Here is a 24,374-nt window from a genome sequence, read left to right on the forward strand (position 1 = left end):
TCTCCGTGAAAGCGTGGACACTTCTGGAGTTGCTCCTTCTCCCAGCTGGAGCCCCCGACATTTGCGCTACCAGGCACCTGGTGCTGTGTCCCAGTTTGGGACCCACTTAATGCCCGTCTGTGGCACCTGCTTAATGTATAGGAGAGCCTTGGAATGAGTATATGGAATTAATTAAGGAAATAGCAGGAGGTATGGCTACCTGAGTAAAGCCAATGGCATAAGCTGTAGAGTTGTCTTAAGCTATAGCGATAAAAACAAATAATTTGCAATCTTAGTTTCTCTTTTTTCCTATGGAATGATAGGGAACTATTTAAGACAGGCTCTGCTTTATGGAGCATGAAGAATCTTGCAGGTGGTTTAAGAAAACAGGTAAATGAAGCAATTGTTTTTTAAAAAAATAACTTTACTTTGCAATTAGCATAAGAAGATTCAGCATAAAGGATATCATAAGAACATTTGAGAACAGCAACTTAGCAAAAAGCTTTATCCTGCTCAAAATTCTGGATATAATGTGATTTAACCTACTGGTTACTAAAACCCAAGGATTGGCGGTGGTGTTCCTAAACGTGCAGCTGTGAAAACGTGCAGTTAATGGAGAGCTTGGGAGCTGCGAGAAAGCACGGCCGGGGCTGCACCAGAAAGCAATTCCTCCTCTGCTTCTCAAGCCGTGGAGCCGGTCACCTTCCCTTCATGCAAATATGTGCATTCAGTGATCACAAAAAAGTGCAAAGCCCAGACCTCTTTTGCCTCAGTGGTATTTCACGAGGATTTGGGGTCTAAAATAGAAAGAATCCCAGGGAAGTCTCTCGACAGCATCTGGCTGGCCGGGGAGGGTTTTGAGCTGCCTGCCGGCGTGTGATTCGGGTGGATTTGAAGGGAAGAGGTGTGCCTTTTTTTCCAGGAAACCAGGAGGCACAAAGGGCCTCTTTGGGCCTCTTCTGCTGCTTTGGTGGTAGGAAGAAACTGTGTTTTATGTTCCTCGGGTATTGTCTGCAGCAGAATAAATCGTGCCCAGAGGAAAACGCCCGGTGCAGGCTCGGAGGCGGGAGAGTGCTAAGATTTTCCTGGACAAGTTAGCAAGCCCTTCCTGGTTTGCAGTGTCCTTGACAGCAGCTTTGCTACCAGAGCATGAACACAACCTCATTGCATAAATGCAGGCTCCAGTTCAGTTGTCTTACAGTTATAAATTGATTAAGCCGTTGATTTGTTGCAGACATCAAAAATTAGAGGGATTTCAAGTGTGGGAGTCTGCTGCAAGACATGGTTTTGCATAGTTCCCCGTACAGTATCAAGATGCTTTTCCTACTTTTTGAAAAGGCAAACAGGCTCCCCAAACTTGCAAAGAAAATCACGTGGCATAAACTTGGGGACCCAGACGTGCTTTCCAAATACAGAAAGGAAGGCAGAAAAAGGACCTAAGCAAAGAAAGGAACAACGGGAATGAGAACACTCGACATGTGGAAAAACACTTGAAAGCAAGTCTAAGATCAAGAAACCTGAACTGTCAACTGCAGACGGTGGTGTTTGTGCATACGTTTTAATCCATGTTTGTACAGTGCTTTGAAGGTGTAAAGTGTCTCAGAAATGCGAGCTTCTTATTATTGCTGTCATCTTAATTTTCCATCATTTTGAGTATCATGAGAAATCCGTGCAACAAGTGGGAGTTCTTCCGAAGCTTTTTAGTTCATTGTTTTCAGTCAGATGTCTCAGAGGAACCTTATCTGATACAAAAACATACGGTCGCTATGTAATGATACACAGAAAGATGCAGGCTGATACACCACAGCTGGTGCAGTCGACAAATAATATGTATATTATAATAATTTTCAAAACTCTCCCTTTGATGTGAGGTGGGGAGGATAAAGGCCAGAGCAGAGTGCATACTGCAAAGCAAGCAGCCTTGAGAGCTGACTTGGGCCGAGGTTATGTTTTGTGCCTGTTACTTATTTTAACAATATTGGGAAAACACAAGAAGGGAAAGCATGTGGATATTTTCCAGGATCTGAATGATACTCGAAGGAACAGGGCTGTAATTAAGTGTCCTTGCCTACTGAAATATGTGTACGATTGCTATGGGATACTGTAACTAGCAACATCTATCTGTCTATTTTTAAAGCTAAAGCAATAAGGCTGTGCTAGTGTATCCGATGCCTGTGCATGTGCTTGGCAAACACCTTCTGTGTGGCTTCGGGAAGGATGCTTTTACCATTCCGAGACGGATCAGCTGAGAGATGGGTATGTCTGAGCCCTTTGCAGAATGCACTGAATGATTTCCTTGTTTTCCACACACAATTGCAGAGATTTGCATTATTCCTTAACAGATTAATTATGGACAGGCATGCACAATATTTTTTCTTGGTTGCACAGTGATTCTGTATGCCAAGAAGCCGCTGAAAGGAAGCGGAAAGAGTGGGAGAGATTATATGCGGCGGGAGTAGTCTGCCACAGAGCTGCGGATTATTTATTGCTGGCTGCCTTTGATAAGTAACTCCAGCTGGCTCTGATTTTCTTGGTGCTGCCCTGCTGTTTTGATCAGCAATGAAACTGTTAATAGTGCTGACAATTAAATTAATGTCGATGGGCATTACTGCCCAAACTCCCCGGGGTGAGCAGTGGCAGCTCGCACCCGTCGGGGCTGTTGTTGCAGGTTTTCTTCCATCACACCACCGCGCTGGCGCCTGTTTTGAGGGTTTTCTTCCCCAGTCGCTGCGGTTAGAGAGCAGTGGGGCTCACAGGCGCGTGGGAAGTGTGCTGGCATCAGTGCCCTTTCCTCCTCCTTCCCCAAGAGCTGCCCCTGTCAGCTGGTCAACTAGGTATAAACTGGAATTACTAGCAAGAGCCCATGTGAAAATGCCTTCTCCTTGCATTGCTGTTATTGTTCAGAGCAATTGGTGTCTGCTGCTGGTAATTTTATTCAGGTGAAACTCCCAGCCTCCTGATTCTGCCCTGTGAGTGTATTGCTTGGCGAGTAGGAGTCCTGCTACTAAATACCGCTGTTTCAAGATGCGAAGCAAATCCTTTACAAAATGACGTCTTGCCTATGCAAGCAAGTTGCACTGCTTTTAACTGCAGTTCTGTAAGACTGAGGTAACCCTCCCGTGGTGCCAATTCAGCTATACCAGTATGGACACGCTCGCACCAGTGTAGCTTGTTCCCCCGTGGCAAAGGAGAACAAGCTATTCCAGTAGAGCGCACTTCCATCTGGCTGCGACTGCACTGGCAGAATCATATCAATAAATATTGCTTTAAATTTACCGTAGGTGAACCGGTGCAAAATCGCGCGTAGCACCAGTCTTGGGCTGCAGACTGCCTCGGCGGCTCCTTGACGCGCCGGTTCCCGATATGCCGGGTGTGCGTGCGATCTTGTCTTTGAAGGCTGAAGTTGTGGTGGAAGGATTTAGCGCTGTTTTGCCTGCCGTGATTTGCAGTTAAGAAACTAAAGACTCGGCTGGTATGTTGGCTGTGATGTTGGGATGCCTGAGTCATGGCCGTGGTTTTAAATAAGATAGAGATGACTTTGTTTTCAGACTGGTTACTGGCCCTTGTCTTCATCTGCAGCATATTGGTGTTACAAGGGGGCCATGGCAGGGATACAGATTACTGTAATACTTGCTTGAAAATGCCTTTAAGCTGTCAGGGAAGAACAGAGGTGTTTAGCGGTGCTGGAAATGAGGGCCCCAAAGAGCCATTTACAGCGGTGGAAAGCGAGTGCCTAGCAGCTGCGAAACGCTTGGCGTTTGTGTCTGCGGTCATCTGCTTCGGTACGGGGCAGACCTGAAATCAGCAGGCAACGCGTTCGGGGAGAAACTTTAAAAAATGCTGATCACACACTGTGATTCCCAAATATCATGGTTTATTGATGGGCTTTTCCCAGTGAGGCTGCTCATCTGGCTTATCAGGGACCTACCTAAAGATTCTAGTTTTTTTTTTTCTCTACCACAGAACGAAGAAGGCTGTATGACCCTTCTAGTCTGCAAGAGGAGAGGTTATTTTAGGGCAGGTTTTTTAGGCTCAGGTTTTGCTGTTTCACTCTGCTGGTACCTGGCACAGTCTGCTGCTCCATTTCCAAACGTGTCCGTGTCTGAGGGGCTGCTTGGGACAGAAACCTGATACACTTTTTGGCACAGGGACAGCAGTACTACCTGTTTGTACAGCTCCTAGCACTCTGGGTGCTGTGCTGGCTGATTGCTAGGCGATAGTATTTATTGCTGAGAGCTGGTCATAGTGCGAATTTGTGCTTTGTGGGGGAGTCTGTTATGGGCACACAGCCTGGGATATTAAGGGTTTTGTACCTTTTGGAGGCACTAACAAGTCGACAACTGTCCCTCTAGGAAGCAAGTGCTTCCTTGCTTCATTTTGGAGATACTTGTTTCTTTGTCCCCTTGTTGCCATCCGAGACCTTTCAGATCCTTTCCATCGGGGCTCCTGTCTTTATAAACCCTCCGAGGCGGGAGCTTCGGAGCCTGATGCTGCAGTACAACCAAGTTGTCCCCATCGGCCCCAGTCACCACTGCTCACCACCGCTCGTTGCAGGTCTCTGAGCTTGCCCCCGTTTTGGCCCAGGGCGCCCACCTGGCGCTCTCAACCAGGGAGGCAGCATCGATCTGTTAAAGAGGCCCCCAAACGTCCCCAGTTCAGAGTATTTTCATTTGCAGTGGTTCGTTTCTCTTACAGTCACAGTGCAGCAGCTGTGGCTCTGGGTTTTGTACAACATGTGCAGATGGAGCCTATGACTTCTTTTCAGTTATGGAAAAGATGAGCTGGCCAGCCCCACACACTCGTGGGCCCCTTAAAACCTGCCTGCCCCTCTGCAGCAGCTCTCCCTGCAGCTCCCTCTTCACGGCAGAAGTCACCGGAGTTTCCCGCTAGCGCCCGCTTCTTCTCGAGCGATTGCCGCAGTCCGTGCTGGAAAGCGTCGTCTGGCAGGTGGCTTTTGTGCACCTCCAGGGCTGGTAGCAAGGAGGGCTTGCAGCTCGGTGGTATTGTTTCATTTCAGTTGGGGCTTTTTGCTTGAATCTTTCCACGCAGTGACCACAGAACCCCCTAGTGTCAATGTAGGTTAGCTTTGAGGTGATGGGAGAGGTGCTCGGTCTGGATCCCGGGGCTTCGGCTTGTTCTTCGTCACGGGCTGTGTGGTCAGCCGCCAGGCTGGGAGCCAGACCCTGCCATCGCTGGCAGCACGGAGGGTGCCGCGGGCATCGCTGGGACTAGCCCAGTGTAAAAGCGATACGAGGGGAAGGTGGCTCAGATGCTCGATATCGGCTGTTTCCAACTAACTGCCACTGTAACATCGGGTGCTCCTGAAAAGCAAGCCTGCAAGCAGCATAAAACACATGCACGTCACCTGAGGACCTTCCTTTTCCTTTTCCATTGAAATGAAATCAGGGGCAAAATGTGCGCAGTGTCACTACTGCTTCATTCCTGCGATTCTCCAAGGCTCTGCTTAGGGCTGGTAACTCGCACAAAGAGATTTTGCCTGGCTCCTGCCCCCCACGCACACGGTTTGTATGAGTAATGGAGGAGTCAGCGGTGCAAATATGGGGACAATAACTATTTCAACAGGTAGGAGGAGATGAGCAAAGAGAAATGCATGGTTAAATTTGTATGATGTGGGTGTGTTTATTCACCTGCTTACCTAAAGCTTGCTCCAGTTGGGGAAAAAAAAAAAAAAGAAAAAGACACATCACAAAAAGTCTGTCCTGCCTTCTGGTTTTCACTGGGTAAATTGTGGAGGAAAGGGCTGTGGTGGGCATGGAGAGGTTGTCAGTGACTCCTCTGGGCTCAATTAACGTGGCATAAATCTCACCCGAAATGCTCTTTGTGGGTTGTCTAGTTTCCTTCCTCCCACAGAGATTTTTAATTAAAACCCAATGACCAAAATAACTGCTGTGCTGCTTTTCAACTGTCGAAGGAAGAGCTTGATGCTCTCGTCTGAGAAGCGGGGAAGTTTATGCAAAAACGCGTACTGTTCGTTTCCATTGAAGTGTCTGGGGTAGCAGCTGTATCGAAGGCAGTAAAGGTGGCGCGCTACATTTAAGCTGCTGCACAGCAGACGCTGGTAATTACAGTGACCAAAAGTCTGAAAAGCAAAACAGGAGACACATAAGGATCTGTTCAAAAATAGATGCACATCCTTAAGATGTATTTGGTCATGTTTATTTGGCCCTCCTTGTCCAGACCCCTGAGGTTTACAGGGCTGGTTTGGGTCTGACAGGAGAAACAGCAGAGCAGAAGACAGGAAAATTCAGCGTTTTTGGAGCACCGTGCCACAGTGCTCAGTGACTTCCCCATCTCTGGGCTGCTCTTCGGATGCAGATGGTCTGATCGTTTTTGTTTTCTTACAAGGGAGCGCTATTTCACAAACAAGGGACTCATGTCAGGAGGACGCCGTCAAGCAGATAAGTGAGTCTGAAAATTAGCTTGGTATTTCCTTGTAACTGTGTAGTGGGAGGGCAGCCCCGAGGCGCAATCTTTTCCACATTTAATTACATAAAAGCAGAGGTGGGTATCGTAGAAAGTCATCAGCCAGGCTTGCAGTAGTCAGCTTTTTTTTTCTTTTAATGTCATTAAAGCTTGAAATAGGATCTTTCTATTAAAAGGTAATATGATCTCATTACGTGATTTAGATAGCAATACAAGGCTGTAATGATGCCACTTAATATGCTCTTTTTAAAGAAAAATATCAAGACCAAAAAAAAAAATGGCCTTGAGGAGGTGGGCCGCTGCTGCCGGCGGAGAGGATTGCGCTGGGAGTCATCGGTGGCGTGGCTAACAGCGCGCGAAACGTGCGGGGCGCTGGCGGGAGGCGCTCCCCCGCGAGCGCGGGCCCCGAGTCGCAGACGGGCGTCGGGCAGGTTGGTGTGTCGGAGGCGGACGCGCTTCGCACCCGCCCAGCTCGCTGGCGCTGTGCGCGGGAGCGGGAGCCTCGTCCCCCGAAACGATACGGCTCCGGGATGCGTTCGCGAGCAAACAAAGCTCCCCGGTGCGTCGGCGATCAGCGCTAATAGCAGCAATAAAAAAGAGTCGGAACGCTTCGTATCGGCTTTTCGGGTGGGCGGTTTTTGAGTCGTGTGTCCAGTGCCTTTGGGCTTGCTGTTATTTGTGCAGAAATTCGTAACGGAGCGCCTGTTGGTTGAACTAGACCAAAGCTTTCAGTGCTCGGGGTCGCTTTATTTTTTGGTGCCTCGCACCCACGGAAGTCGGGGGAGCGTTGCCTTTTGCTCGGAGCTGCCGGCTGGCCCGGAGCAGTGCCCTGCTGGCTATACTCGAGTTAGCTAGGTCAAAGCTAAGCTATGCTTTTGTGCATGAGTGGCGCTTACGCTTACATTTAAATTAAGGTATATCTCTGACAGCCCCTGGAGTTCTTCCTAAATTTACTAGCAAGAATCAGCTGTGGTGTCCGTGTGAATCACTGTCATTTAACTGAAATTTTAATTTAAAGGAGAACACAAATATTCTAGACAAGCAGAAATTTGGAGGGAGACGTCCAGTTCCTGGGCTTATTTCAAAGCAGGCATTTACTGGAGTTTCTGGGCTAGTGCGTGATAGGAAAATAGCATCAGAAGAGCAAAGGGCATCGGTGAGGGCACGTGTCTTCCTATACATTGCACGTGTGCTTGGTGGTGCGTTTTCCTTGTTTAAAAGACTGCCAACTACTGATACCTGTAGCAAATAATAGTAGGCTTCAGATGAAAGATCAGTAAGATGGGTAAGCATTCAGATCCTTGGTGTTTGCTGAACCGCTGAGAGTTACGTTTTGGTTGTCCTCAGCTGAATGTATTAGCACATAGGATTACAGCACTGAAGAGGATTCAAAGAAAGCACCTTACCTTCCTGCATAGATGGGTGCTCTGAGAAACCGCCCGAGCAAGACATTTAGCCAGTAGAGATGCCTTCAGGAACTGGGGCCTACAAGAGATGGTGCAAAGTGTGATTTACTGCAGCTAGAGCAAGGGGCGTAAGACGGAGGTCTGTAGGAAAACTGTTCGCTGCTGTCTTTTGCTGACTGCTGGAGACTCTCATCTCTCTGGCGACCTAGGTAAAACATTGAATTCTGCATCTGCCTGCTGTTAGCGGGGCAGTAATTAAAGCAGATGGGTTAGTTATAATTACAGCAAGTGAGGTATGATCTGTGTAGTTAGCGAGGGGAAAGACCAGGGAAATTGCTAAGTCAGGAGAGGCCCCTCAGTGCTGGTGGAAAATTTAATATGCTTAGTTAAATGAATAGCCTCCTGCATAACAATCAGTTGTGGTTTAAAGGTCAGAGGAGATGGATTTAAAAATTACTAAGCATTCATTTTGGAGACCCACTCATTGATATTCTTATTCTGAACAAAACTCTCGCCAAATTTTTACAGAGTAAACTACAAGTATTTTAAGACAAAACACATGAGGATTGTGTATTTAGTACTTATTGCAGTACACAAAGCCCATTCCTAAGCTGTAGAAGCATGGTGTTCCCTCTCCCAAATACAGTGAGACTTCAGTGCCAGGCTCTTGTTTGCTCGCAGGAGACATTTGTCCAGATCAGAGGTGATTTGTAAGATGAGATTTTCCTAAACATCAAAGAAAAATGTTTTGCAGTTTATGTTCCTACCTTGAACTCTTTTAACCCACGCAAATAAGGACTCCCAAAACTAGTAACCTGGGTTAATTTTTTATCTCAGCGTAGGCATTTGGTTCCTGCTTTTGTCTTTAGTTGTGCTGTTCATGGTCTTTGCTCATCCTGGAGGAAGGTTGGTTGTGAATCTACTGAGAAGATGGGACATGCAAGTGCTACCCGGGTGCTGCAGGGGCTCATCAGCCAGCTCCTGGGCTTGCTGAAGCAGCTGAGAAGAATCTTTACTGATGCAGACAACCTTAATGGTGCAAACCACGGCTTTGTTCTGTGATTGCAGATCTGTGTTCTTCAGTAACCCGCCTTGTTTATTCCCCTCCGTGGACCCATCACGAAGCTGAGTGAATAACTTCACTTTTTAAGGTTCTGACAAACAGCGTGATGGCCCAGACATTCAGAGTAGGCTAAGAGAAGTGTGTTTTGCCATGTCCCTAACCAAAAACACGGGTTGTTTAAAGAAAAAATTCCTTGCAGGGGCACTTTTCACTGTATCTGGTTTTGTTTAACGGTGAACAGGGGGTGGTTTTCCAAATAACTGTCTTTCAAATAGCTATTTTAGCAAAAGCTTCCAGAAGTGAATTTCACAGACTTTGAGTTGACTAGTAGTTTGTCAGCTGATGTAAATCACCACTGAACTAATAATTTACCCCTATGGAAGATACATGCTGCTGTTTCTTCCTGTGTATAGTTGGGACACTAATAGCTGGAAGCATATCTGCTAACAATTTGCCTTCTCTTTTCATTCATGAAAATTTTAGCTCCTCCGGGTTAATTGAATCAGGAAATGTCAGTATCTTTAGATTAAATTTTCCTTATTGATGCAGATTCTAGAGTAAATTACTATTGTGAATACAAAATATGGTGTAATTTGATTTCTGGGAAGTATTTAACGACCAGAAAAAGAGAAGGTTGTTTGGAACAAGCCTTGAATTAATTAAGAGGCCCCCTTTAACTAACACAGGCTTCTTGGCTATGCCAAACCTTTAATGAACTATTTATAGAGATGTGCATATTTCCAGTCTATTTTAAAATGCTGAAAAGGACAGTAAGCAAACCAATCTACCCACCAGTTTGCAGAGGGTAGGGGCAGCATAATGCCTGCACAGTGTTTAACTCGGTGGTAATTACATGTCACAAACCTAGAAAATTTAAAGATGGAGCCAGGAAAATTCCCTTCCCCCCCCCCCCCAAAGCCTTGGGCCAGATGCTAAAAGGTGCCACAATCTTCCCAGCAAGCACAGAAGGCCCAAAGTGCAGAGAAGCTGCACTGAAAGGCGTCTCTACAGCAGGATATCGCAGCTGTAAGGGTTGCTGCTTTCACCCCAAATGGGTCCAGCATCGAACTGGAGAGCACTGGCAGGCCTCATCCGCTGTAAAGTGGAAACTGAAAAACTACTGCTATTCTTGCCAGGTTTCTGTTTTGTTGGCTGTTACTGAAGCCATTTATGAGCAAAAGTCACTGTTAGGTACTTGCACTCTGTTAAGTTCCCCACTTCCAAGGCCTTGTGTTTCATGATAGCTTGACTCAGACTCCATCTGCTACGTTTTTCCTTTCTAAGAAGATAAAGTAGTCACAAAGACAAGGTTAGCGAGAAGTTTATTTCTTACTACTGAATTATTTATTCTTCTTTAAGACCTGGCGAACAGCTCTAGCTTAATAGTACATTATGGCTTAAAGAGCTGTCAACGCACAAGGGGCAGTCTTGAAAAATACTCTGTTTAGTGGCTCTGTCAATACCCTCTGTATTACCTTTCCTTCATTTTTATGATCAAGACCACATAATAGAAGGCCAGAAATGACCTGAGCAACACACTTCAGTAAAGGGACATTTAGTATACTAAAACACGAAAAGATCTGGCAACCAGATACATTTCATACAAGAGGTAAGATGGAGATTTTTAGCAATAAGGTTAGTTTTCTAAGAGAGCTTGTAGATTCTGTATCACTTGGAGTCTCAAAATCAAGAGACGACATTTTAGACAAATTCCCGTCTCATCTGCCAGGTTTGGATTGGAGGCAGGAGCAGGGGGTGAAATTTTCTGCCGTGTGTCCCACAAGTGGTTTGGTTGTATCACAGCAAGTTTCCTTTTTGGCTTTTTGGAATTCTTGCCCAATTTTGCTTTCTACCATCTCTTTCTTGAGCCCTCACAGAACTGGCTTCTGTGAAGCATCTGTCATATCCTGAAGTAACCTGCAACACATTGATTTAGAAATAGATTTGAGTTTCAGAACGACAATGTTGTCCTCAAATCAACCATGCAAGATTTGAGTCCAGGATCAAAAGCACCCATGTCTAGAAGTGTATCTTCCGCAGTTGCTTCTTTTTTATCTGGTATTTTATGACTGGTTAATTTTTGTATGTCTTCTAGATAATTGTGCGTTAATGGTATAAAAGTCACCTTAGCACAGGCTATATTCTTGGCACCCCTTGCATGCGGTCCCTCCCGTCTCACAGGTGATTTGGGGCTGAGGCTGGATTATTTGGGCATCTAGAGAGCTCTGGAGTAAGAAATGCTGAACTCTCCTCCCAGTTTCCCATTAAATCACTTCTGAAAATTGCCCTTGGTTCTGACTGCTCAGCATCACCTACCAGTCTGCAGAGCATTATGGAAGTCACCAGGTTAGGCAGGCAGACCCTTATGGGCAGAAACAGTACGTAGCTCTCTGGGTAAAAGTGAGCTGATGAAGAAGCTTGCTTCCTCCCCCTCCCCTCCTCTCCTGTGGCATGCGCTGCTTATGTTGGATTCCCTGGTGACCTATAATAGTCCGTAATACTGGCCTTCTTTCAGAGGGTAAGGATACAGTTCCCCTTCTCTGCTGACCACTGATTTTTTTTTTATAGCTTTTAAGAATTTAGTATCTTTAGGTTTTCTATCCCTATGAATACAGATCTGTAAATTTCCTTGACTTTTGCCAGTGGTACAAAAGGCGCTGGGAGGTGGAGGAGGATGAAGCATGGTAGACATGGATGCATACGCACACAGACAAATGCCTTTGGGAAACCAAACCAAAAATTGCAGGTGTTTTGTAGAATCATAATGATGTGAACTACATTTTATCCCACTAAGGATCAAAGTATCTAATGTACAAAACCCTGACATACTAAAAAGTCCTCTCTTACAATTTTGTGCTGCACTTTCTTGTAAGATCTTGTAGGTTAAGCCTGTCTGTCTCAGCCTTTCTCTGAAAAATGTCAGGGGAGTCTAAGACTGGAAGATTTCAGAATATGAGTGGTGGGTCAACATCTGTCTCCTCTTTTACCCCAAATAAGTAAGTGTCAAGGTGCACCATATAGCCCATTGAAGGAAAGGTCCATGCACTGTCAACTTTTAGCAGAAGGGAAGCCCAGGAAAGTACGAACAGTAAAACAGCCTGTTGGGTGAGGCTCTGCACAAGGAGGGAGCTTTTTCCATCAGGTCTCCGTAAACCAGCTGGAGCATCTCCATGTCAGCTGCTCCTTGAAAATAGGCCAGGATGATGGTGACATGGCATGGGTGTAGGGTCATGTGCGGGCAGCTAGTGGACAGACCCGTGGCTGCTGTGTCGCAGTAAGCTTCAGCCACTGGAGAGGTTTGGCCGCAGAGAACCCATTTCAAGTGGAATCACTACAGCTGAGCTTTATGGTGAAAAAGACACGAGCTGCTGCTGTAAGTTTATAATGAGATCTGTAAGAGAAGAGCCGGAGCTTATTACAGGCTTGAGAAACATCTTCTCCTTTGCAGTCGCCTGCTGGCTGAACAGGACAGCAAGATTTCTTGTTGTCAAGTTAGTGGCTTAAGTAAGCATGGGAAGGAGAGAGCATCAGCATAATAATTCTGTGGCTGAATGGCATAAAATAATAGGTGAGGGGAATGGTAAAACATTGGTTTCCCTGCATAATACGTATAGCAGGAGTTGAAAGGAGATGTAATCTAGTATATCCAATTAGACAGGCAACCTACTCTTGCCTACAGGAGCTTTGCCACCAACACCTATGTGGGCTGGTAGCAGTTGTCAGCTGGTGTTCTGTGTTATTGATGCGACCAAATGATGCTGGATGCGGCTTTTTTTGTCCCCATGTCGAGAAGGGTCTCCGCCATAAGGGCAGGATGCACAGAAGTGCTAGTATTGGTAGCTCGGTCCCTAGCCAGCTTTGCAGTGGCCTGAATTGGGACTCTGAGTGGCTTTGTGCACCATCAGCTTGGCCTCTCCGGGTCTCTGTGTCCGGGGAATGGGTCCCTTGGGTCTACTTTTGCTTGGAGCTGCTCAAGAGCAGTTTCAGAAGGGAGAGCAGTGATGGCCTTTCTGGGAACAAAGGCAGAAAATAGCTCAGTATTAGCATTCCCAAAGCAGTTGTTTAGTCCCGGATTATTTTTCAATATTCTGCTTTGAGACATGTAACTAGCTGCGTTTTCTTTTTTTCTTTTTCTTTTTTTTTTAAGTTTAATTTTTCTCTTTCCTTTCCTCCCCTGCAGCTCTCTGCTGTCAAAACACTATCTACTCCAAAAAAAAAAAAAAAAAAAAAAAAAAAAAAAAAAAAAAAGGTTATTTGGGATGCCAAACATAAGGAAAATAAATTGCCTGGTGCTCTGGGGATGCCATTGGCCACAATGGGAACACGGGGACTTTGGGAGCCTCAGTGTGTGTTTGCAGAGGGTTTCACCAGGCAGTTGCATTGCAAGTCACGCGAAGCAGTGGTGGTGAAATACTGCTGATGACTTGTTAGCGTCTTACACCCACATCACTCAAGTGGGAGTGATAATGCGTTGCGTTTCTAGAGGTGTCCTCAAAATGCCATGTGGACCTGGCCTTGTCCTCCCTTTGTGGGGCTTGTGGGGGTTGCACTTCCCTTGTACGGCAGCAGTACTGCCTACGGAGGTGGCCAGCGTTTGGAGGTGACAGGCCCTCATGCCAAGGGTTGACCTTTCCGGGCTCAGAAAGAGCTGCTCTTTGACATGGTTTAGTCAGCGCAGCTCACTTTAGTGGGAGCAGGCTGGGCAGTGTTTGCCGGAGGCGCTGGTGGCCCTCCAACCGAGGGACAGCAATGAAGAACCAGAAGTCACCTCTGTAGGGAAAAAAAATATAATAAAAATGTCATGAAATATAATTATGATAAGAAATATTATTTTGATAACCCAGATAAAGTACAGCAGAGGAGTCCCTCGCACAGGGACACGTTCATCGTGCTCTCATCCCCCTCCTGAGAGAGGAAGCAGCCATCATGGTCTGTAATGCTGGTTATAAAAGAAATAAAAGCTATAAAAGAAGTCTTTAATTTCAGTCAGGGTAATCTAATGCCTTAGCCAAGTGGTGGTAGATAGCACAGTACCACTAGGCTTGTGTGTAGGGAGGCTTTCAGGGAGACCCACACTGTTCTTTAAGGCTTGTCTTACTGATCAAACTGTGAGGCTGATCTAACTGTCGTTTTGAAGAAAATGGAAATTACTTACTTGTATGCGCTCCCTTAGGAGATAAGGGCAGGAGCGGCATGGACCTTTTCTGTGCTAGTGCCCTGCAGATCCCCGCTTGCTGCTCTCTGTTTCTGGCAGCCAGTCTTCCTCCAGGCAGCTCCAGCTAAATCTTGGGGGAGATGCTTAACTCTGCTGACACCAATGGTTTTACGTTTATGAAAGAAAGAGGAATTTTAGCTGCTGTACATTGGATAGGCCCACTAAGTAGCTGTTCAAGGATCTCTTGGGGAGTGGAGGATCTTACAGCGGCAGGATTCACCAAGGAGCAGTGGCCTGCTTCGGTGCAGTTTGCAAATACTGGGAGTCAGCAGATTTGTAATTGTAGCTTTCAACTAATACCACTCTTTTTTGTTTGTTTGATTGGGCTTGCTTTTTTTTTTTTTTTTTTTTCTCCTACATAGCCTTCTGGTACACTATAAAAAGATCTGTCACGCTATTTAGGATGAGGTTGCTTTGAAGCAGCGGAGTCATCTGGGAGTGAAACCTGTGTCTCAAAATGAACTATTTCTCTCTTTCCTTTTCAGAAAACCCCCACAGCTCATGCCATGAAGGAGGAGAACTTCCTTCGGCGCAGGTTCTCCCTCTGCCCGGCCTCATCCACCCCTCAGAAGGTCGATCCTCGCAAGCTGACGCGCAACCTCTTCTTTGGGGCCGACAACGACATCTACCCAATCAGCCCAGGTGGGTTTCTGCTGTGCCGGTGCCAAGCGTCTCATTTCTTCCTGCAGTTGTACCACCTGTCTTGCATACCCAAAACCTGGTACAGACCCTGAGGTGCTTGATTGCAGATAAGGTGATTTTTTTTTTTTGACCGGGAAACAAAAAGAAATAAATTAATGTGGAAGTGAGAGAGAAGAGGTTCCTGCAGCGTGGGTATCGCTGAGTATCACCACCTAGCAGTCAGTGCTGCTTACCCAGTGCTGGTTCTTCCACTGCCATGGTGCTGAGTGATAACGGAGGGCAGCAGAGTTGGGGTTCAAAGCCCTTTGAACGTGGCATGGCCTCATGTTTCAGAAATGATAGTGTTTTGGGGCATTTCCACTTTGAGACACTTGGTGTGTTTTGCCCGAAATGTTAGGCTCTTTTAAGCTGTTTGCCTGGGATGCTTTTCAGACTTTTAATGGCAGGTTTGCCTGTTCAGATCCCAAGCCCAGGATAAGTATTACAAGAGCAGACTTTCTGTGATTAATGATCTGTAAATATTTACAAGCGCTTTTCCCAGTACTGTTGTCAGTTTGCAGCAAACTGCAGGCTGGCTTTAAGTGTTCTCTGTACATTTTTTGCTTTAAATCTTATAGACAGCGTCTAATCTGGAGGAAATAGAGCTCATTTTATTGTTTCAGTGTTTGTTGCTTGCAATAAACAGTCAGTTGAATCTCTGCCTTTGATTGCAGCCTACAAACAAGGCTTCAGCTCTGATCTGTGAACAGGCACCTTGGGCTTGGTTGAGGGAGCTGTCACAAGTTTGCAGAGATGTCATTTGTGGTTGCCATGTCAGTGCTAAATAATCAAACCTCACAGCACCTTGGTGAGGTCTTGAAACGCTGAGAGGTAGAGGAAGAACATAGCATGTGTCAAAAGCCTTCAGTGCTCATCTGTGCGTAACACTCAGCAGGCTCTCTGGGCTTTGCAGATGTCAAGCAAAGCCAGGCTTGGGTTTCAGGAGCTAATCATCTTTCAGTGAAAAGATTTTAAGGGCCTCTGACTTTGCAGGTATCTCTATTTGTGAGTCCCTGCTTCAAGGCAGTGAGGAACCTATTTTCAGCAGTGCCAAATAGTCCTGGCTGCGGCTGAGATCATTGGAAGCTTTAACAACCTTTTCATCGTCAAACCAAGGGCTGCTTAAACGGGACACTTAAAATCTCATACATCTCAAACCTGCAAGGACTTCTGAAAAGCTGGCTGCCAGTACGTATAATCCATAATCCATACAGATGTGTAGTAAGTAACAGCCTGACCTTTGCTGGGCTTAACAGGAGCTAGCATGCGTGAGGTACACGGCCCTCGTCATATACCAGAAGAGCATAGGCCAAAGAAACCCTTTTTAAAGGAGAGAATGCCGTTCTTAAATAAACAGACTGGGGGATGTCTGCACAGAAGGTGTCTAGATTTTCTTCCTTTCGTCTTTTTCCCCATCTTCATCATACTGCCTCGTCTCTGTTTGCCTTAGGTTTCCTGTAGGAAGTAGCTGTCATTCTTCACATTCAGTCAGTCTTTTGCTTTTCCTGCCCCATTTTGCTCTGAGCTTTCCTACTTCCTTTGCACTTTCTCCATTCCTTGTGAAGGATGCAACTATGGATAAACTGCAGGTCTTGAAGCTGCTTCCTATCTGTGTCTCACACTTTTTTGTTTTACATGAACTTTCAGTTCTTGAGTATTTTCCACGCAAGCGTATTTTGCTTTCTGGTCCCAGCAGACTTTGTTCACAAGCAATTTCTTTTCTCTTTCTTTGACTTCTTTCCTCTTGTTTGTATATATAAGTCTTTATTATGTAGTAATTAAGAAGTTTGAGGAAGATGTTCTCTGGTTTGTAAACTTGGTATAAAGAGAAGGACATTAATTCATGATCCTTGCCCATGACATCTTTTCACATAGCAAGGAGGGGAAAGAAACTTTCTCTCTTCTCTTTCTTCAGTGGGTAGGATGTTTGCAAGATGGCAGAAATTTATTGGAGAAGTAGCTAAAGGAACTTTCAGAGAACCTTTTTTGCTTTTAATAATTGATTAGACTGTGAGATCACATGTGGTCTTTAAATAAAACCTTAGAATTGCCTATTTGCATCTTAGAAGAAGCACTTTAATGAATATGGGAATTTCTCTGTGATAAATGCGTTGAACTAAATTTCAGTCTGGTGTACACCATGTGGCTGATATTTACTGCAGCAGCATTCACGGAATTGGGGCAGGTTTTATTGTTGATAGATTTACCACACATCAGAGCCTGTGTTTTCTCTTGTAGTTGACCAGCTACTTTATCAAAAAGTCTATAAAAGAATTGCTCTTGCAATGTGGAGCTAATACTTCAATAATCCAGTAATTTTGCTTACCACTGATCAGTCATGCTTGCTGTGTTATTCTTTAAACAATTCTTTGTAAATGCTTGCTGTGTTATTCTTTAAACAATTCTTTGTAAAGAAGAAAGGAAAATTTGCCTGTAGGATTGGTGCACAGCAGAAAACCAAAGGAAGGAAATAGTCTTCTGAAAAGGATCTGGATATAATAGGATAAAAGAAAGTATCAGTCATTCAACTGTACAACTCCCAGACTGTAGTGTTTTCTTCAAACTGGGAATTTTCTTCATAATATGTTGAATCCTCTTTCCATACTCACTATTGATTCCCTTTCTGAAATCCTACCCATTACTTGGCACAATACTTCTGGACTACTTAGTGCAGGACCTGTCCTAGCAAGCTGTGTTAGCAGCCAGCCCTTTAAGCCTGAGAGAGCCTCAGGTCAGCTTCTGGTGTGGGTATGGTTTCTTTGGTCAGGTGGATGAGAGCTTCTGCTTCCATAGGCAAATTAATATTTACATGCTTCTATGTTTTTATGTGTTTTCTTCTTTATTTTCTCAAGGTGGCGACGTATCTTGTCCTCTGATTGGGACTGGCTCTTTTGAGCTTTTGATGCACTTAATTATGTGTGTGGCTATTTGAGAAACTGGCTGAGAAGGGGTTCAGTGTTGCTGGCTTTCCAATCGAGGGCTGGCTCTCCTTTGGCAAGGCTACAAGTCTGCTTGAGACAGCTAATACAGTTCATTTTCAAAAAGTAGCCTTTCCCTTGCAAGTGCCAATATGCTTAATATGTTTGACGTAAGGAATTAGTATATGCCACTCCGTAAAATTATTTTTTGGATCTTTATAACAAATGTGCGTAGGAGTGAACAACTGCATGTTCCTGTTCTTCCTAATTTCCTCTGAGGGATGGTCCGGAACCTCAGAAACATCTAAAACCTCATTGTTTAGGTTCAAGTGCTTTCAACTGTATACCTGAGAGAAGGCAAAAATCTCTAACATCCAGGTTTTTGGTGTGGATATCAGCTTGGAGTGAAGCTTTCTTTAAGAAATGAGACATTAAAAAGAATGGATGTGAATTCTGTTATTGCTAATTGATGCCTTTCCCTCAGAGCAGGCAGCAGCTGACTTGCATTAACTTTATTTGAACTTTTAGACCATATGTTACTTTCCCATACAAGCACAGAAGAAAACTCTTCATGGGAAACAAGTGCAAGTACTACACGGCTTTGTGAGTTTATTCCAACCGCCTCTGCCTCCATCTGGGAAAATGGGAACTGCAGAGAGGAGAGAGCCATCGGAGAAAGAAGAGGAATGGGAATTCAGGTCTTAATCTGTGCACAGCAGTTCTTACAGCCATCACACTTGTCACAGTGGCACACTGGGCCAGGCAAATATCCGACCTCTTAGGAATTTCCCCTAGCCAATCTGCCTAAGGACATCAGGCTTCTGAGTGCTTTCACTAGAAACTGGAGTTCTCAGAGGAGGAGTGATAAACTAGATTGAGATCCAGGTTCCCAGTTCTAGGGCCGCCTTCCTATGTGACCCTATGACTCCTCCACTCGCCTCTACCTCAACTCCCCATCTGGGCGATGCATGTATTTCCCTCTACGCTTAGAGGTAGTCGCCTTCTGCATCAGCTTGTTCTCCCTCTTGTCCCATGGTGGATGTGCAGAACGGGACTTTGAGCATAATTATTTTTCAGTGAGCTTCTACTGCTAGCTTTTCTCACGGTGTTTGGCTTCTTCAGTGTCTCTGCTGAAGGCTGCTGGAGACACTGCGGCTTCTCACGCGTCTGTGGCAGCTCCTACTGACTTTGGGAGAACCAGGGTTTCCCTCACTAGTTTTCTATTTGATGTTGTTTCCAAGCCTTGTCCACACGGAGGGTTTAAATGCATCTCTCACAATTCCCATGTTTGCAGTGTGCTGTGAATGAATTGCATTCCACTGTCTTGGTGGTTCTTTACCGCAGCCAGTATTGAATCTCTAATTGCTAACAATTTTGAAAGGAAAACTACGTTGCAATTGGATAACAATGACTGTCTTGACACTAAAAAGCTAGTCTAATCAGATGCTATTTTTTGGCTTTTTAATAGAAGCTTTGTACCTTCTTTTACTTTAAGGATGTGATTACAGTTGGCAGAAAAAAACACTATTTGTCATTTCATTTTATTGCTTGGACCAGGGCTACATATGCTAATACTAGTATATAACATATGCAATGTACTGAGAGTTTAGTGTATATATAGATAGTGGAAAATATATCTCCCTACAATGATTGGAAAATGTTATGGTTTTCAGAAATGCTCTTTGTTAACTGAAACTGTTTCTTATTGTAACAAATAATGTGGTTGGAAGACACTGATCTGCAATATTTTTTCTTAATTATGTCTAGATGAAGTTCTGTCTTCTATAACATTTTATGATCATGGCTATTATTTGTCAAACAAAGCATGCTATCAAGTGCATCTACGTAGAGTTGCCAGATACTGACCAAGAAGGCTAGTGTATTGAGTAGCTTCTTATTAACAGGATACCACCTATTATTTGCTCTGAATGAGGCATGAGATGTATAAGAAAAAAAAAACAGACTGTGGTAATGTAGTTAAAGATTACATCATGGTGCAGACACATGAGGGGGCTGATTAAGGATGCATAAGCAACCTGATTTCTGGTGTTTTCTAGCCATTGCATGCAGGACTCTGCAACCATCACGGTGGTTTACCCTACTGTTTTCAGGTATCAGTACTGAGCACATGAACCTAGATTATTTCAAGCTCTCTGAGGTCTGCGCATGTGGTCTTGGTGTGCCTGGTGTTGCTCCTGACACCTGCTCTTGCTTTCTGTTAGCAGTGGCCCTCCTAGAGCTGTAAGTTAGCTGTGATTTTTCCACAGAAACCCTCCATTTCTGAATTGTGCTGCTTTGTTGCAGGGAAGGACGTGGAAGGGAACAGCCCATCAGCACTGAAGGATGAGACTCCACAGACGCCGAACTCCATCAGTAAGGTATGGGGGGAGAGGGATGTGGCCCTGCTCATGCTTTCATTTCTCCTCAGGCTGACTTATTAACCAGTTCTTACTCTCTTTTTTAAATTTTAAAGTAATTGAGAAAGCATTTACCTCTGTTCCTGTGGGAATTGTGCGCGCATATTTTGAGACAAAGAAAATGAGCATTTGGACAGCTTCGTTGGCACAGACAAGTCCATGGTTTCCTCAGTCTTGATAGTGTCTACCACAGGAGAGTCCTGCTTATCTGGGTCTCCTGTGGCTGTGCATTAGATGTGCACAATTATGGTTGTAAGGATGATATTGTTAGCAGAGGTGTCTCCTGCTGTTTCTGGTCAGCAAGGCAATTGTAAAGCTTGATTGTTTTGGAAGAGAAAGTTTTATTTAGTATTTAATGTATTGTATATCATCCAAAACCATAAACCCAGGTCCAAGGGGAGGGCTTTGGGGCTCAATGCAGCAGGAAGGGAATGCAAACTAACCAAACTTTCCTGAATCCACCATTTCCATCCAACCTATTATGGAGAGGTAAAATTGGATCTGAAGACTCTAGATCTAGGTGTTCAAAACCTGGCTGTAAATCTAGAGTTAATGAATTTGATTTTTGTTTGATTTCCTGCAGAGATGGAATCAACTTTTCAATTTAGGTCTGACTCTGAGACTCATGTACAGGGTTTTTGGCTGCAGCTCCCTAACATGTTTCTGGAGAATAACTAGAAATAGAACCAAAGCCTGTTAATAAATTTTTAACTAAATTTATTCAGCTATGAAGCTATAAAATGCAAATGGCACCAGCTGAAATGAAAATATAACACGAATGAAACAGCTGGAGACAAGTGATTTCTTACAATACATGACAGTGGCTTTTCAAATATGTTTGGCTGTTCTTCCTGGGAGCTTGCAGACCATGGTGCAGGGGTGCCCTGGCAGAGGCCAGCATGAGGAGGTGGTGACCAGAGGAGCGATAAGCATGCAGAGGCTCCTGTTCGTGTGTCCTCTGCTTCTGCCGCAGCCTGGCCAGCTGCAGGACGACCTTGGTTTTGATTTTTCAGGCAGGTTGGTTCCTTGTGGGAACCCAGCCTCCTACTTAGCCTGGCAGTGCCAGAAACGCGGAGCTGTGGAAAAGGCCAAGGCCTAGGCAACTGCATCCACGGCTTGTTTCAAAGCCCGATGTTTCAAAGGCTGTGCAGTGCATGGCGTTAAAATCACAATGACTTTAATCTCTGGTGAGCCGGTCAGTGTGGCCACAGGACAGTGCAAAGCATGGAAGTGCTGTCCTAGCTGGAGTGTGATTTTTCAGGTGCATGGCAAACTCAAGAGTAGGAGTGTGTTTCTGAGAGATGTCCAAGAGAGAGCATGGCCCAGACTCTGATTTTGCAATAGTCAAAATTTCCTCTGGAGTAAAAGGCAGATATTAGGGCCCCACACCCCCAAAATTCAACTTTCCTACTCGCTTCTAGTATTGCAAGCAATTTGGCAACTGAATGGGCCAGAGCTGGGTTGTTCTTTCCTGGTTGACCAGTTTGCTTAGATACGTGCCGTTGGATCTGGAGACTGCCAGTGGTGACTTTGCAGTTTGCTGGACGTGTGCTGGATGCCCGTCCATCTCACGTGGCCAGGCTGTATTGCACACTGCCTTGTTCTCCTGCAGCCCAGTGGTTCTTCTGTTTTGCTTTGCTGGATCAGTGATAGGAGGGAGTCCCTGCTGTGTGCCGTGTCTTACTGTACAAATTTAGGCAAACAGGTAGTGAGTTAATATTGGGTTTTTCGTGTCTATTTGGCTCTAAGATTACGTAATGAAACCTTACTGTCAGGTGTCCAGGACCATAGGTAGCAACCTCAGAGTATTTCAGTTTAAAAATAAATAGCGATTTCAACAGCCTGAACTGAAGGAAGGACTGTGTACTAATTGGGTCATGTTTAGATTACTGGAAGCAGGGGGAAAATAAGTTTTAGAAACCACATTGTAGGGTGTGCAGATTTAATTAATGGATTCAAAAGTAAATGTACTAGGTAAAAGCACTCATTCAGCAAAAAGAAGAGAGACAGAATTATTCCTTGGGTAAGCCTGCTGAATACTGGAGCCTGATTTGGTAATGGGAGAGGCACTTTCAAATCATAGATTTGCAGTGCAGATACCACAAAATAAAAGCACCTGCATTTGCCTGACTCTTCAGGGTATTTCTTCAGCCTGTCCTGCAGACTGAGTGTAGGGAAAACATGGCAGAAGAGGTTCATAGTAGTAGTTAAACATTAAAAAAAAAAGAAGAAGAAAAAAAAAAAAAAAAAAAAAGGCTGACAAGGGCCTCAGCCTGCTTGGAAGGGTGCTAGAGACACAGATACATGCTTACATGCTGGCCAGGCCAGCAGCAGGTTGAGAGATAGCTGAGCTATGAGGATGCTATTTCCATCTACCTGTGAAAACCTGTTTATTCTCATAGAGACACTGAGTTTGCCTCTACAGTATTTCTCCCCTATAGTTCAACATTGAGAGTGATACCAGGTAATATTGAGCTAGAATAAGTGCAAGCAGCTGGTCCAGTTCTGGCAGAAAGGGAAGATTTTTAGGTTTCCCACACAGAAAAAGCTATGAATACTTACCTGTATTTGCCCCAGTGGGTGCAGGTGCCCTTGTGAACCAGTGCGTCCAGCATTGCTGCATTGCGATGTCTGCTGACCCATGAAGTACCAGCTCTTCACCCAGCAATGTGAAGGGTGGGAGAGATGACCAAGTGGTCAGACCCTACACTGGGGCTTGGAGACTTTGAGCTCCCAGCTTGGCCACGCATCTCTGCATTACCCCAAGCGGATGAACTGCATTTCTGTTTCACTTCTCCATTGGTGGCCTGGGGGTGGTTCGGCAGCTCACGCATGCAGGGCATGGCCCCCCTGTGTGATAGAGCAGGCTGAAGGTGTCCCAGGTTGAAGCCATCTAACTTCCATCACACCTGAGCTTCCATCCCCTTTTTCGAAAAAGAAAAAAGAGAAGAATATTTTTGTTTGCTTACTTATTCCAGGTTGTTTCTCATTTTAGTTTCTCTTTTGAGAGCCCTTTAGCCTTGTTTTCTAGGAGCAGTGCTCACAGTGAGGTGTGAAAGCATCACTGAACTGTCTCTAAGCCTCAAACTCCTCTCTGCAGCCAGGTAGCGCAGTTGCCCCATGCCTGCTAGTAACCGGAGATACTTTTCTCTCTTTCGCGCTGTAAACATCCTTAAAGGCACCTTTTACTGCAGTCTGCAGTGTTGTATTCTCTCTTTCCTCCTTTCCTAATCAATATTTACCTATTTACTCTAGTGTCCGGAAACCTGTTGTGATCTTTTGATAAGCATGCAGAGAGCCCACACAGAGTTGAGGTGTATTTTAAGGGACTAGCCAGGGAAATCTTGAAGCTGGAGCTCAGTGGCGCTTCACTCCTTTCAGTCCCACACTGGCGCCACAATGAAGTCTAAAATTATCACGCTGTGGGAGTCTGGCTCTTTCGTGCGTGGTTATATGATGTACAGAAGGGCAAAGCTGAGATTGCCTGGCTCCTCATGAATGAATTTTTCCACATGCCTGAATTGTTCAAGACTTTGGTAATCTGAAATACAAATCTAAGTGGTTACTAGAAACGTATTTTAGCTGCAGAGGAGTTACAAGCAGTTTATATTTATTGTTTGCTAGATATAGTGATCACTTGATCACTCCTTAATAGAGCAGCTGCAAAGCCTATGAGCTCTTAAACTGATCCTTCATTCTCATGCGTTTAACCCAAGTTAGTTATAGCCAGAGTTACATTTGAGACTACCATAAAAAGTGATTCATGGCTCTGGAAAGCTGCAAGGGCAGCTCTCCTCCTGCTCCTTCTGTAGCAGCAAACCAAGGAGTCGCTTGTCAGCTCTGATGACTGGGGAAATCAGCTTGGTGAGGCTCAGGAGTGAACCAGCCCTTGGTGCACGCTAAGAACAGCCTTAGGGGAGAGCCTGGCCACCCCAGATGGTGGTGCTGCTAAGCCAGAAACCATGCTGATGTTTGATAGTTTATGCTGCAGGTATTGCAGATGCAGTTATTTTAGAAATAGTTGTCTCTATCAAGATTTAAGCAAGTTATTTCTTTCTGCCACCATAGTCATCTACTGTGGCAAAATATCCCAGCCTCAGCAGGAAAATGCCAAGTAGCTGAAGAAGATATTTTTCACTGAGAGCTGCTGCTGGGGGTCACTGTCCACTCATTTCAGTGGAAAAGACAACAAAGATAACATATACCACAGAAAGCGTGGAAGGCTGGAGGTACGTAAATACAGCAAAGCCC

The 24,374-nt window shown here is 45.0% G+C and overlaps 1 protein-coding gene across 5 annotated transcripts in view; it reads left to right on the forward strand.

Moving 5' to 3' along the window:
- The window catches only part of OSBPL5 (oxysterol binding protein like 5), a 111,845-nt gene that overhangs the window by 40,285 nt on the left and 47,186 nt on the right, over window positions 1–24,374 (forward strand). For all 5 annotated transcript variants that reach the window (XM_062576697.1, XM_062576695.1, XM_062576694.1 and 2 more), the window contains 2 exons: window positions 14,593–14,749; window positions 20,011–20,084. In XM_062576697.1, the coding sequence (XP_062432681.1) occupies window positions 14,614–14,749; window positions 20,011–20,084 (210 nt within the window). In that variant the 5' untranslated portion in view covers window positions 14,593–14,613. The remainder of the gene's footprint in view (window positions 1–14,592; window positions 14,750–20,010; window positions 20,085–24,374) is intronic.

This window comes from Rhea pennata, chromosome 5 (genome assembly GCF_028389875.1).
Source record: "Rhea pennata isolate bPtePen1 chromosome 5, bPtePen1.pri, whole genome shotgun sequence".
Lineage (NCBI taxonomy): Eukaryota > Metazoa > Chordata > Aves > Rheiformes > Rheidae > Rhea > Rhea pennata.